The sequence below is a fragment of the Ciona intestinalis genome, unplaced genomic scaffold (assembly GCF_000224145.3).
Source record: "Ciona intestinalis unplaced genomic scaffold, KH HT000025.2, whole genome shotgun sequence".
Lineage (NCBI taxonomy): Eukaryota > Metazoa > Chordata > Ascidiacea > Phlebobranchia > Cionidae > Ciona > Ciona intestinalis.
In genome coordinates this window covers 320262-336296 of record NW_004190347.2, presented here as the reverse complement: position 1 = coordinate 336296, position 16035 = coordinate 320262, and the positions used below count along the sequence as shown (strand labels likewise).

The 16035-nt window shown below is 38.1% G+C and overlaps 1 protein-coding gene across 1 annotated transcript in view; it reads left to right on the top strand.

Moving 5' to 3' along the window:
- The window catches only part of LOC104266451 (von Willebrand factor-like), a 34232-nt gene extending 18197 nt beyond the window's left edge, over positions 1–16035 (top strand). Inside the window, 27 exon segments of the mRNA XM_026837835.1 lie at positions 127–317; positions 678–895; positions 1568–1738; positions 2167–2337; positions 2665–2769; positions 3019–3252; positions 3592–3814; positions 4343–4575; positions 4972–5185; positions 5464–5597; positions 5965–6072; positions 6309–6513; positions 6825–7009; positions 7301–7460; positions 7905–8113; positions 8433–8619; positions 8886–9110; positions 9484–9620; positions 9922–10143; positions 10449–10673; positions 11029–11253; positions 11618–11795; positions 12263–12487; positions 12807–12943; positions 13388–13612; positions 14143–14364; positions 14620–16035. Coding sequence (XP_026693636.1) covers positions 127–317; positions 678–895; positions 1568–1738; positions 2167–2337; positions 2665–2769; positions 3019–3252; positions 3592–3814; positions 4343–4575; positions 4972–5185; positions 5464–5597; positions 5965–6072; positions 6309–6513; positions 6825–7009; positions 7301–7460; positions 7905–8113; positions 8433–8619; positions 8886–9110; positions 9484–9620; positions 9922–10143; positions 10449–10673; positions 11029–11253; positions 11618–11795; positions 12263–12487; positions 12807–12943; positions 13388–13612; positions 14143–14364; positions 14620–15282 — 5632 coding nt within the window. The 3' untranslated portion in view covers positions 15283–16035.

The following is a 16035-nucleotide window of genomic DNA, read 5'->3' as shown; positions in this document are numbered from 1 at the left end:
GCGGCACAAGGTGTATGAAACAGAACACCTGTGTTATAACGACTGTTGTTTTCTGGCATGCGAGGATGTAGTTACATTCATATTCATTTATCTGTTACCTCATTTAATTCATTCATCCATTCACAGCGAATGCAAAGATGGTTTGATGACATGCCATGATAAACAAGAAGCCCCATCATGCGAGGAACCACTTGTTTATATTGACTGTGTTTCGTCAAGTGGAACAGCATGCCAGGACACCTGTCAATCAAAGAAGACCTTCTGCATGGCTGAGAGCTGCGTAGCTGGATGTGGTTGTCCTGAAGGAACTATTAAAGGTGGGAGTTTATAACAGGAATGGTGTAAGCTTATGTAACATTAACTATATTGACTAAAAATATTAAAAGAGAGTTTTTTTGGGGGCTGCTCTGATTGATATTGAATTTATAAAAATTTATATGAAAAAAAACTCTGCATTTTATAATGCAACGTTTCTTACCAGTTCTGCTACAAAGTCAAATATAATTACAGACAAAACTTTTCCCCCTTAACAAAATTTTCAACTAAGAATCTGAGCTGTGATCTTATACCCTGGCAAAATAAATAGTTATCTATCAGTAGCTGGTAAGGACCCAGACCTCTTAAACCCCTGCTTTATATAAAGGTCTGTAAGTAATGTAAACCACTACCCTCCACAGATGAGAACACGAACACTTGTGTGAAGCCCGACCAATGTTCATGCACGCACAATGGACAAGTATACGAACCAAACTCTGTTATGAGCCCTGATAGTTGCAATGATTGTACTTGTGTTGAGGGTGGATGGTCGTGTACAGAGATGGCTTGTCCTGCTGAATGCTCTGCTGTAGGAGATCCACATTTCACTTCATTTGATGGACTTAGATACAACTTCCAGGTAAAGTTAATATTTGCATTTTAACTTAGGTTATCATATATATGTGGAGCAACAGTTAACAGGGTAATAAACACATGGTAGCACTCTGAGAGTTGGGGTAAAGGGCCTACATATAAGTGTTGGGGTAAAGGGCCTACATATAAGTGTTGGGGTAAAGGGCCTACATATAAGTGTTGGGGTAAAGGGCCTACATATAAGTGTTGGGGTAAAGGGCCTACATATAAGTGTTGGGGTAAAGGGCCTACATATAAGTGTTGGGGTAAAGGGCCTACATATAAGTGTTGGGGTAAAGGGCCTACATATAAGTGTTGGGGTAAAAGGCCTACATATAAGTGTTGGGGTAAAGGGCCTACATATAAGTGTTGGGGTAAAGGGCCTACATATAAGTGTTGGGGTAAAAGGCCTACATATAAGTGTTGGGGTAAAGGGCCTACATACAAGTGTTGGGGTAAAGGGCCTACATTAAAGAGTATTATAGGTTTATGAAGCAATAAATTTAATAAGATAATAAACATATGGTAGACCTACATCTAAGGTGTGCCTCATTGAAGGTCTCACTCCATTGGAATATAATATATATTTGGATATTTTTATTATGGAATGGAACTATTAGATAATTTTGTATTGAGTTTTTGTCACAATATGCCCCATATTAACCCCTTCCCCAAACAGGGTGCTTGTTCTTATGTGATGTCACAAGACTTCTGCAACAACAAAACTGGAGGCTTCCGTGTTGTTGTTGAGAACATTCCATGCGGTAACAACGGTGTGACGTGCACCAAGTCAGTCACCGTCCATCTCTACAATGTTGTCATCAAACTTACAAAGGGAGATGGAGAACCTGTGAGTTTGTTAATTAATTACTTATGTCTCTTAGCACTTCATAGTGGGGATAAAGGGAAATAAAGTTGTTGGATAATAAAGGTGTTTGCATTTGTCATCAGGCACTTCCTAGTAATTTCTTCCTGCCCAACTTTGAAACATTGGAAACATAGAAAGAGTTTTATAATAAAGGTCATTTTCATTTCAAGAAATTCTGAAATTTCTACTAAAACTTTGGTGCTACATAATTGCCATTCCTTTAACTATATGTGCCGTGTAATATATGAACTAGAAGTTTTGCATTTATAAGGTTGCCAAGGACCTATGAGAGCATGCAGGTCATATTTTTCAAACACCATGTATAAAAACAACACTTAAGTTCTAATTTGGAGAAAAATATGCGTAATGTTTTCCCCTGTATTTACAATGTACCACACATACACCTACAGGTCGTATCAGAAAGTGTTTCCATCGGCTCCCCAGCCCCACCCAGTGGCTTCCAATACAACATTAGAAAGGGGAGTATTTATTACATCGTTGAAACCAACAATGGGTTGTCCGTTCTATGGAACAAAGAAAACGCAGCTAAAGTTCAACTTCAACCTAATTACATGGGACAGGTGTGTGGTTCTGTGGAGGTGGAAATTTGGTTTATAGTTTATATAAGTTATGTTTTAATAGTTAGAACTTAATGAGCATTTATGCTGTTTGTGCTTGTGGAAATTTGGTTGTAAATTTTATTTTAATTGTAAAAAAAAGGATTATTTTTTTATTATAGGTTTAACGCTATATTGGTTTAATGTTCTGCCAAGTATTGGTACAGTATGGAAAATAAACTGCATAAGACATGATCTTTCATCACTTTCAATATGAATGTATCATATTATTTATGACACAATTGTGTTCATTTCGTACATTTCATGTTTTTTTTTATTATGACATCACAGGTGTGTGGATTGTGTGGTAATTATGACGGCGACACTGGGAATGATTTCCAAACAAGAGATGGAGATATTGCCGTCAATCCTAATGATTTTGGCAACGACTGGAAGGTAAGGGGGTGTGTTAAAGTTGTAGAGGGTGTGTTAAAGTTGTAGAGGGTGTGTTAAAGTTAAAGAGGGTATGTTAAAGTTGAAGAGGGTGTGTTAAAGTTAAAGGGGGTGTGTTAAACTACAGGTGTTAAATTGGGAGAGGTTAATTTAAAACTGATATAAAGATTTGTTGTTTCATTTTAAACAAAGATAGCATACTTTTGTTATACAGCTTTCCAGACATTTTTAACAACATTTTTTATGTGATAGACTGATGACACGTGCCCAGATGGCACAAGAGACCCGAACCCGTGCCTGGAGTCCCCTGAGCGCGCACCGTGGGCTGAGAAGAAATGTGCCATCATCAACAGTGAGGTGTTCGCTGAATGTCACGCCAAAGTTGACCCCACCCATTATTACGATAACTGCATGTACGATACCTGTGGATGTAACTTTGGTGGAGATTGTGAATGCTTTTGCACAGCTGTGGCGGTATATGCTCAGGTGGGCTTGGGTTTTAACTTTATTTACATATTTTGTATTATATCTAACTTTGTTTTAATTTTGGTTAATTAGTTTTAACTCTAGCTTTGTTTTTTTTCATAATTTTTTTACAATTTAACTTCTTTTTGATATTGAGGTTTCAGCATTAAGCCAAAGTTGTTGTAACCCATAAATTGGCAGAAGCAAAACACTGGCATGATATAATTACCATTTTAGCTTCAGATGCCAATTATACATGCGTTACATAAACAATATAACAAAGCTCTTTTATAATAATTCATATATCATTGGATTCAATTCCTATATTATCCAACATAAACAATATATTACTCCCCACAGGAATGTGCGGCTGCCGGCGTTTGCATCAACTGGCGTAACAACGAGGTTTGTCCCGTCATGTGCGAAGTGTTCAACCCTGGGTTTGGATCATCTTATGATAACGAGACGTGTGAATGGAAATACAACGCTTGTGGCAACCCGTGCCCACCCACATGCGATAACCCCAACCCCACAAACTGTCCATGGGAAAGTTTGGAAGGATGTTATGTCTCCTGCAAAGATGGTGAGGAGTTGTGCACGTAGTGGGTTAATCTATATATTGGTTGTAACATGTCGTGCACGTAGTGGGTTGAACTATATATTGGTTGTAACATGTTGTGCACGTAGTGGGTTAATCTATATATTGGTTGTAACATGTTGTGCACGTAGTGGGTTAAACTATATCTGGTTGACACTGGAAACACGCTCCTGTAACACGTTCCATTTAGACTTATGGGAGCACCAGCGGTGTTTGAATAGCCTAAATCCCAGGTCATTGAACAAGGACCTCACCCACATCGATTAGAAAAAAAACGAACATTGCTTGCAGCGATTCTTGTAATAATTCAAAGCATTCTGCATATTAATATAAAGTGCAAATGCAGAAAGTGGATTCCCCAAACTTCATTTTATACAACTTATTTGAGCAACCAATTTATTGGTTTCACTTTTACAATAACAATTGTCTGTGAACCACTGCAGTAGCTGATCCAACAAAATTTTGATTCAAAATCCAGTTATGTTAATTTATTTATTCAATCTTTTGTTTCAGATGAAGTCTGGGATGAAATTAAAAACAAATGTATTCCAAAAAGTGAATGCCCAGTTGTTACAACTACAACACCAGTGATAACAACCACAACGACTGAAAAAACAACAACAACGACAGAAGTTACGACAACAACACCCGAACCAGAAATAATCACCACAACGCCAGAAGTAACTCATCCAGATGAAGAAATAACAACAACAACACCAAAGTGGTGCAACTGCGTGGATAGCGATGTAAGAACCTCACATGTTTAAGTGTTGTATAAGGAAAAATAAATTAACTGTTTTTATTAAATATTTGGTTGGAAATTTTTGCCTGGTACCTTAATAAATTAACTCTTGTTTTAATTTAGTTGAAATAGCATAGAATGTATATATATCTAGCTTTTGCCTTTTATAATATAAGATGTTGAAGTTGATCCACTGAAAATGCACCATCCTCAGTGTTAGATGAAACAAGAGTACCAAGCTGGTCTTTATACAACACTTACTCTTGTCTCATCTAAAACTGAGGATGGTTAAAGTTGAATAACCAAAACCGAAACATGTAATATGTTGCACTTTCTAGTTGAAGTGAAAATGTATAAAAATCTACAGTTTGTCAGATCCTAACCTATATTATAAACACAGGGCATCGCACATTCACCTGGTGAGACTTGGCCACTTAGAAACGACGAATCACTTTGCGTCGACCTCACTTGCGTGGAAGAAGCACCGGGTGTTTGTAAAACAGAGAGCGTCGACACCACCGTTAAATGCACGGCTGAGAACAAACCTACGTGCTTGAACGGATTCCCTGCCGTGGCTGTCACTGACGGTTGTAGTTGTCAATGGGAGTGCCAATGTAAGTTACAACTCCATTTATAAAATGGAATTGTTAAAAAATACATTTTCTCTCCCATTTGTGGGACTTTGTCAAAATTTTACAAAGATAAAGGTTTGGTTCCAATAAAACTTATGTTTACTATTAATTTACTTTGATTGTATTTTATAGTTGCAGTTATAACACTTGTATATTAACTTTATAGTCTAATTTATTTTTGTGATATATATTGCGTACACAGTATTATTTCCATCATTATTATTACCATCAAAACCAACTGAAACTTTCTCCCATCACAGGTTATTGCTTCGGCCAGGGTGACCCTCACTTCTTCACATTCGATGGTAAATATTATCCGTTCCAAGGAAACTGTACGTTTGTATTATCACGGGATATGAATGAACATCACAGTAACCACCCACATGATTATGAGGTAAAAATTAAATAACCTTGGTGTGAAAGTTGTTGGTCATGCTAAATCAAGGAATCCTAAAAAATTAAAAAAATAGTTTTAGAGGCTAGTTTACTTGAGTCCCATAAATAGGTTATTAATCTTGGAAGCTGTTAAAATTGAGAACTTTAATAAATTAAAAAATTAAGAACTTTTAAAATTAAGAACTTTAATAAAAATTTGGGACCCACAAAATATGAGACCCATAATATTTGGGTCCCATATTAAAATATGGGTCTCACACAAATTTATTACTAAAAATTTTCTTAAGACATACATACAATCTAGCACCAACCTTTTTTAATGCTTAAATCTAAAATTTTCAAAATACAAACAATCCACCTGTTAGATTTGGATGGAGAATGAAGCTTGTCCCGAAGCTCCTGAAACAACTTGTACACGAAAGATGACGATCAGATACGGACCAACACACGTTGTGCTGTATAAGAACTACACAGTAAGTTGAATAATAGGATACAAATAAGAGGATCTCCCTATATAGAATATACTAATGGGTTTACCCTAACCATCACAAAAACTAAGAAAAAATTCAGTTAAAAAAAATTAAATTGAAAACAAAGATATTGTGTCAATCATACCTAATAAATTTACTGTGAAAAACCAAAGTAATATTTTTACTACAATTGTTAAGTCAACAATACAAAACAATCATCATTATCTTTCCATTATTAGTTCACAGTGAATGGAGGAAACTTGAAACACCGCGCGCAAATGCCATACACGTTTGGAGACATCCGTATCGAGTTGCGAGGATTCAACCTCTTCTATGTAACGATTCCCGACCTCGGCATCACCCTCACTTACACTGGGCTGGATTACAGCTGGAGTTTGATCGTCCCTTATTCAGTTTACTTCAATAAAACTGAAGGACTGTGTGGTAAGTTGTGTGGATAGGTTGGTTTAAAATGGGTTGCACTGTGTTCATTGTATGAATGCATAGTTATCTGTCTAACATTGCATATTGGGTGTCCCAGCTGTACTGTGATGGAATATATCTCCTCTCACGCTTAGTATAGTGCAATGCCAATAGTAATACAATTGAATTCTTAAATGTCTATAAATTGCCTTAGTGGTGTAAAGATAGTAACTTTTGTTTTGAGATAATTGAATATACCAAGTCTAATGCAATCATAATTAATCACCTCACGCAAACCTATATGACATCACTAACACTTAACAATCCTCCAGGTGTTTGTAACAATGACCAAGGTGATGATTTCACGACAAGAAAAGGAACGGTTGTCAAGGATATTGAAATATTTGGCGAAAGTTGGTTGGTGTACAACGAATCAAAGCATTGCTTCAAGGAAGATAATAAAACTTGTTTTCCCGCCGCACCTGAGTGTGATATCATCACGTCTGATGTTTTTAAAGTAAGTTTATTGTTGTAGTATAAACATGTTTTGTCTTATTTGAAATTGCTTTTATGAAATGAATGGTGGAAGAAATGTCAAAGTAAACCACGGTGAATGAACTTTTTTACCACAAATGTAAACAAAACTTAGGTGTCAACTCTTTTATATTTTTATACTGTTTTCATTTCTAGTACGAGAAAAATATTGTTAAGTATATACTATTGCTGCAAGACAGATTACAAGAATGGTTTAACTTCTCTGGCAGTTAATATTTATGACACAAAATTTCTAAATCTGAACTAATTACAGGACTGCCATGCGTTAGTGGATCCCGAAGTATATTTAAAGATTTGCCGATTTGATACGGCACAGTGTGGGAACTATAGTTACTGTGAAGCTTTGTACGGATACGCGAGGATCTGTCAACATGCTGGCGTATGCGTGGATTGGAGAACTGACTCTATTTGCCGTGAGTTTATATTGTTGTATGTGGGGTAGAATGTTTAACAGTGAGCATGAGGTGTATGGATACTTGATGGGAGAACCACGGCATAATGAACTCAATTTTAAAGTTAAATACTGCTATCATTGTGGGTGTATGTGTCTTTGGAAACTATATGGCGATTGTTCTAACTTGTCCTGCCATGCGAGGAAAAAAAGTGATATTCATTTAAAAAAGTGATACAACTCGTAAGCGGGCACAAGGTGTATGAAACAAAGCAACCATGTTTTCATGACTGTTGTTGATGGAATAAATAAGTAACATCTATTTATTCAAACTATTCTATTGGTCCCCCAGCGTCTCAGGCTATGGGTCCTAGACCAGTATTATTTAAGTTACATTTAGTTATACGGGTCCTAGACCCCATTTATTTAACTTACATTTAGTTATTTATTTATTATTGTTTTCCAGCCATGGAGTGTGGTGATGATGAGATATACATGGCTTGCCAACCCAACTGTGAACAAACTTGCGATAATTTTATCTCGGGTGAACAATGCGCGTCCGAGGAAGTTGTTGAGGGCTGTTTCTGTCCACCGGGTACCGTGCTTGATGGTGGGGAATGTGTGGCTGAGGAAACTTGCACTGACTGTGTGGATGCTGATGGGAATATATTTGGGGTAAGACCTGTAGGAAAATGAGCATGAGTGAATGTGTTTGGTGTAAGGAAGCGCATGTTTTATAATTAAACATTGAGCATTCGGTGTATGAGGACAGTAACTGCACCAAGTGTGTCTTCTGTGCCCACATTGTAGTATATGTTATATATCTCCATTTCTACTAAACTGAATTTTGAACTTTTAAAGTCTCTAAGTAATTGTTATCTCCGCACATGGTAAGACTCAGGTAAACCTTTGTATTACTTATATATATTTTCCTGTGCTAACCTCCTATACCTAATATACATCCATTTATTAAACTCATTATACCTTTTCACAGTATGGGGAGAGCTGGGTATCAGAGAACGCTTCATGCACGATATGCTCTTGTATGGAAGGACAGAATGTGGTTTGTACAAACAAGCCATGTTCACCTGGTTGGACAGATGCCGTACCAAGCTGTCACTCATGTTTTGTGCCTGAACTTGAACGAGGTTCTGACCCATGTTGCCCCACCTACAAGTGTGGTAAGTATTAGAAATTAGTAAAGGTTCATATTAACCAAGAGCCAGGACCGTTTTTTGGCTAATGGGGCCATAAAAGCTACATCATTTAAGTGTATTTTTATTTATATATCTCCTAACAAGAAAATCTCTAACAAAAACAACTCCATTCACAGAAATGTCTTGCCAAACAAGTTCCAGCTACTGAAATAATGTCTGGCATTTATTAGCATGTTTGTTAAAAATGAATAAATTTTAGTATTTAAAACAATCTTTACTTTTTCCCACAGTATGTAACTACGAGTTAGGCAAAGGCGATGACGAATGCGACGTTGTAACGATCCCAACATGCGATCCCGGGTACATTCCCATCCAAACCAACCCCGGTAAATGCATCCCCTCGTATGAATGTACTTGCAATGCTTCTCGCAACCCTTGCCCTGTACCGCCCACATGTGGAGAACTTGAACACCTCGTTTCAACCGACGGAGAATGTTGTCCAACACATAAATGCGGTAAGTATATTATTAATATACTGTTATAGATTGTTATATTATTATACTTAATAAAACATTACAGCCATGGCAAGCTGTTATGACCGATATACTGGCCATTATTGCTTTCATTTTTAAACGTTTTGGTTCAAAACTAAAATAATGTTTGTATTAAAACATGGCCAGAAAGTCTGTGTAGGCTGAGTTAAAAACTGTATAATATACAATAACAAAACAATCACCCACAAAGTTACATACATGATATCTTCTAGGGACTTAAGCGGACATCAGGTGTATAATAGAGAACACCCATGTTATAATATTTGTCGAATTTCCGAACCAAATAGTCAAGATAATGTTATTTTATTTCAACGTAATTAATATATATTTACAGTTTGCAACGAGTGCCCCGAAAAAAGCCCATCTTGCGGAGTTTGTCAAAACACATTAACAACTGTTGATAAATGTGATTGCAAACATTATACTTGTGAGAACAAGGGTGTCTGCAATATTAATGGGACAGAAAAACTGGTAAGTTGGTTTGATTTCTATGTTTTAAGCTCTATTTGATTTCTATGGAAAAAGAACAAAGTTTTATGTCAGAATGTTTTAAAAAGTTTGTGAGGTTGCATAAGGTTAATCTAAGACTTCAGAAGTAGGTATATTACCCCAACACCACTTTTCTCTACTATATTAGTTACTTTATATCTGACCCTGAGACTTGGGCTAGAGTTGGCTAATTACTCTGACACACAGGGTTCTGCAACCCATTAGTGACCACTTGGTTGGAGGGATTTTTAAAAGTGTTTGTATCTAACCTTTACACCCACAGCCAGGAGATAGCTGGAACACTGACCCCTGCACTACATGTACGTGCCATGAAACATCAGTTGATAATGATGGTTGTTATAATGTTGGATGTGTGGTGATGTCATGTAGCACCTACTGCCCGCCATGCAGCACATACACACCAGTAGCTGGCCAGTGTTGCGGAATGTGCGTTCAAACTGCGTGCAGTGTTGCCGACGAGAATAATTCAACTCAGTGTAAACCGGTAAGTTGTTTGACAATAGGTGTAATGGATTGGAAAATTCCAGACAATTTTATTACCTACAAAGTTACATAGGTGGTAACACATAATGGGCACAATGTGTACGACAACAAAACACCTGTGTTGTAACGACTTTTATCGCCCGCCATGCGAGGATGAATAAGTTAAATACATGGTAACTTTAAAGCGGACACGAGGTGTACGAAACGGAACCCCCGTGTTATAACGACTGTCGTTGCCCAGTCACACGAGGATAATAAAGTTCTATTCCAATTCAACAATATAGTAAGCATAATATAAACTTTCAGATTGGAGATCACTGGCAAGACTTGGACAAATGTATTTCATCCATCTGCGTGGCGAACCCTAACGGTCACACAACGGTTACAACTGCCCCAATCACGTGTCCGCCCGTTGCCATGCCAACATGCACCCCATGTTATAAGATAGCCACATACACTGAAGATTGCTGCGAGAAATATCATTGCATTCCTGATGATGTATGTTGTCTTAGTGGACCAGCAATCAAACTGGTGAGTGTTGTGATGTAATAATGCAAATTGTGATGTAATATTATGTTCTGTTATGGAATTAAAACATGTTCTTGACTTGTTACCATTTTGGGGTAAAATGTCCCATTTTTCTTTTACTTTTGTTTTAATCTCCTTTATTTTCGTCCTATTTGGTTGTATCTACAGTATTTTGTGCTGCTGATATCACTGAAACCCAACACTACTATAACTATTGAATAAATAAACAATGTATTAAACTGGTTCAAATACACCTAAATCAAACTTACAGTCAATTTAACCAAAAACTCTTCAGATAGTGCAGTACATCTAATGCTATTTAGCCCTGTAGTGCTAACTTGTATCTATTTACCTACAGCCGGGTGAGACATGGGAGCCCGACGCATGCAATGAATGTCAATGTACCAACAACATGAACCATACAAGCGGTTTCCACGTTGTTGATTGCTCACCTAAACCTTGCCCACCCTTTGATATTGATGATTGTGAATCCCATGGAGGACAATCTGCTTTATCTGACGACGGATGTTGCATGCATTGTGTCGCTAATGTTTGTGTGGATGCAAAGAACCAAACACACTCTGTAAGTATGAATGTTTCATATTATTGTTTAGATAATAAATAAACGTAGATATGTTATTGTCACACAACCAAACACACTCTGTAACTTTAGATATTTGTTTATTATTATTTATATATTTGGTATAAATATATAAATATATTGTTGTTAAGATATTGGGTATGGTTTGATACACAGTTACTTAACTGGTACCCATTATGGACTGTTCAAAATGGCAAAAAAAAAAAAAAATCACTACTAAGTACGTACACTTGTAAGTGGGCCTGAGGTGTATGAAACAGAACACTTTTGCTATTATGAATGTCGTTGCCCTGCCATGCAAGCATAAATAAGTCCATTTATTCGATCATTTACTTTTTTCTCACAGTTTGGTGAAACCTGGTACCCAGATGTATGCACCATCTGTTCATGTGTTGCTGGCCATGAGATCGTATGTAACCCAGTCACGTGCCCACCATCGAAACAAGCCCCTATGAACTGCGCACCATGCGAGGTCCCACTTAGAAGGCTCTCATCGGATCCATGCTGTCCACAATACGACTGTGGTACGTACTTAACATTGATTAATACTTTGGTAAAATTATGTAAAACTACCTGTTTACATTCTGCACATAAACTTCTTTTTCTGTTTGAAGTTTTGTTTCTGTAGAACTAAATAACTAGAAAGGAGTGTCTTGCACATTTGAAATCTTGTTAAAATACCTTATAAACTGCCCTAATAATAAGTTAAATATATATGCGTGATACATAAAACAAGACAAGGTTTTATAGAGAAACTCACTAATAGGAAACCAATAAACTAATCTAATGAAACTTATTTTAGTTTGTATTTTTTAAGAACTATATAGGTGATGTGGCTTATACATGTTTTGCTTTCGTTAAAATTCCCAATAAACTGCTTTAACCGTACACTAAATAAGTCTATACAATAAGCAAAACTAAAATAAGACTTGAAAGCATAGGGTCACTAGTAGTGTAATCATCAACCTAAACATCCTTCTTTCCCCTACAGTTTGCAACTATGAGTTGATCAAGGGTGAGCCTAATTGTGATGCCGTACCCGTGCCAAAATGCCCACCTGGGTATGTAGCAAGTCAGACCAATGTTGGCCAATGTATTCCTGATTATGATTGCTTCTGCAACAAGTCACGGAACCCATGCCCCGAAGCTCCTGAATGTCCCGAGTTACATGAATTGGTAACAACAGAAACAGAATGCTGCCCATTATATGGATGCGGTAAGTAGGCTTGTATTGTAATGGTAGGCCTGATACGTTTGGTGTATCTTCTTGGTACAAGCCTGGATCGATGGTTAGGCAAAGTAACCAAAGAATACCGGGTTCGATGCTTACTACTGCTACCATTGTGCGCGTATGTGTTCTTGGACAAGATCCTTAACAGGCATTGCTTCAACCCAGTGGTCACTAATGGGTTGTAGCATCATGGTCTTGTAATAGTGGGCAAATTTCTGGCTAGAGCTGTTTAAATACCCCATGTGTGTCTGGTATTTAATAGTTCACCACTCTAATGTATTTATAACATTCACATTGCTTTCAGTTTGCAAGAAATGTAACGAGGCCCCCACCTCATGCTCACCATGCCAAGATGCCATCACAACAATTGATGCTTGTGGTTGCCGTCATGTGACCTGTCAATCAAAGAACATTTGTTATGTTGATGATGTCGCTCACCTTGTAAGTTTAAGTTTGTTGTCAACAAAAATTTTTAAACTTTCCGATAAAAGTAAACCCAGACATTCTTACCCAGGAAGGTGGGTTTGTTAAACATAAACTCATATGAAAATTTCTCCTATATGAATAATTTGTACGCCTCCGGATATTATTACAAATTTCTATAATTCTTTATTTGAATATATACCAGTCTATTAGGGTAATGGTCCAACTCTCGTTCCAACAACCATGATATACTTTACTATATAACCCAACCCACACAGAATTGGAACACGCTATGTTAAGATGTAATCACCCATACTTAACAGAGTATGCAAAGTTACATTATACATCAGCTTGTTGAGGAAATGGGCTCTGGCTTCAATGCTAGATGTGCCACTTGTAGGACCTTACCTTTACCTTATGATATATACCATTACCAGTCTCTACATACACCTTACTTTACAGCCTGGTGACATCTGGAACCCTGATGTTTGCACTCAGTGTGTGTGTCAATCAGACGTCACCAACCCCGATACTGCATGTCATGTTGAAAGTTGTTTTGCACAAAGTTGCGACCCCACTTGCCCGCCATGCCATGATTATGTGGTTGGAGCCGGCGAATGCTGCGGAACATGCGTGCAGAGAGCGTGCCAGGTGGCTGGGGCGAATGGAACCGTGGAATGCAAGAATGTAGGTTCATTAATCCTTAGATGTAATTTTATTTACACCAAGTTTGTGTACAAGTTTGTTTACATTTTTGTGTACTTAGAAATTTGTTTCAATTTATTTTTCACACAGAAATTTGTTTCGATTTATGTACTCAGGAATTTATAATATGCTTAGGAAATTTTGTCTAGATAACATAACATATTCTTGATAAAGTATGATCTGTTCTATTGAAAACATTAAAAGGGAAAATGTACCTTGTTATGCTATAATGGTAGCTCATTCAGCCAGAGCCATAAAAATACCAAGTAGTCCAACCCATTGGTACGTAAATGGCAAATTAAACGCCATCTTGTTTCCAAAAAACACACAGTGGGTATTGGGAAAATGCATGTTTTGGACTACTTGGTGTTTCTACGGCTCTGCATTAAGCTACATAAGTTGGGCCATTATGAAGAACTTTAATCTAAAGTTGAAACCCACGTTTTACTTGATATCTGCGAAAAAATAAGTTATGAGGTGAATCAAATATAAAAACATTCATTCTATTCCAGGTTGGAGATAATTGGTGGTACGAATCCACATGCGAACAATACATGTGTACCACTGATAATGATGGAAACATTGGTATCGTGGAGGTTGCATATGCTTGCCCAGTGCCTGAGGTTCCCACATGCTCATCATGTTATAAACTTGAATCTTATGTGGAAGGATGTTGCTCCAAACTTAGATGTGTACAAGAAAACGTCTGTTGTGCCGATGGAATGGGAAAACTGGTATGTGTGTTGTAAAGTATTCGTGTCAAATATATAAGGTGTGTGAACTCATGCTATAACTCGACAGTGAACATAAAGTGTATGAATACACCATGTTATAACTCGACAGTGAGCATGAGGTGTATGAATACACCATGTATGTCTGGTGTATAAGCAGACATCCATTTTACCCCTTCTAAGTTACACTAAGCAAGTTTTGCTATCAACCTTTAGATTCCCAAGCTTCATCCATCAACTACTTTATTTTAATTACAGCCTGGATCAACATGGGCACCAGATGCTTGTCATCTTTGCCAATGTACCGAAGATAAGGATCTTGACACTGGCTTCTTAGCAGAACAATGCTATCACAACCCATGCCCTCCATTCGATTCTGATGCTTGTGTAGCCAATGGTGGAACAGTCATATCATCTGATGATGGATGTTGCCTAAAATGCCAAGAAACAGAATGCTTTGAATGCGATAAACGTATGAGCACCAAACCTGAGTATATGTTGGTTGATGGATGTGCCTCAAATGAACCCGTCTCTCTATCTTACTGTGATGGATTCTGTCGCGGGCATTACTTCTGGACCGACCACGGCGCAGAGAATGATTGTTCTTGTTGCAACCCAACTTCCACGGCTACCAGAGTTGTTTCAATGAAATGTAAGAACGGAACAGAAGTCCAATACTCATTCACCGATGTTTTATCTTGTGGGTGTACCGCTACCTGCACCCCTAACCCCCCAACTGTCACCCCTGCTCCAGAAACACCAGCGCCAACTACTACTGCTCCAGAAGCACCAGTACCCACAACCACTGTACCAGTAAAACCAACCCCCACAACTGAAGAAACTGGTTCTGGTGAGACCACTGTACCAGAAGCACCGGTAACCACAACCACTGTACCAGTAAAACCAACCCCTAACAACTGAAGAAACTGGTTCTGGTGAGACCACTGTACCAGAAGCACCAGTAACCACAACCACTGTACCAGTAAAACCAACCCCTACAACTGAAGAAACTGGTTCTGGTGAGACAACTGTACCAGAAGCACCGGTAACCACAACCACTGTACCAGTAAAACCAACCCCCACAACTGAAGAAACTGGTTCTGGTGAGACCACTGTACCAGAAGCACCAGTGACGACAACTACTGTACCAGTAAAACCAACCCCCACAACTGAAGAAACTGGTTCTGGTGAGACCACTGTACCAGAAGCACCAGTGACGACAACCACTGTACCAGTAAAACCAACCCCTACAACTGAAGAAACTGGTTCTGGTGAGACCACTGTACCAGAAGCACCGGTAACCACAACTACTGTACCAGTAAAACCAACCCCCACAACTGAAGAAACTGGTTCTGGTGAGACCACTGTACCAGAAGCACCAGTGACGACAACCACTGTACCAGTAAAACCAACCCCTACAACTGAAGAAACTGGTTCTGGTGAGACCACTGTACCAGAAGCACCAGTAACGACAACCACTGTACCAGTAAAACCAACCCCTACAACTGAAGAAACTGGTTCTGGTGAGACAACTGTACCAGAAGCACCGGTAACCACAACTACTGTACCAGTAAAACCAACCCCCACAACTGAAGAAACTGGTTCTGGTGAGACCACTGTACCAGAAGCACCAGTGACGACAACCACTGTACCAGTAAAACCAACCCCTACAAC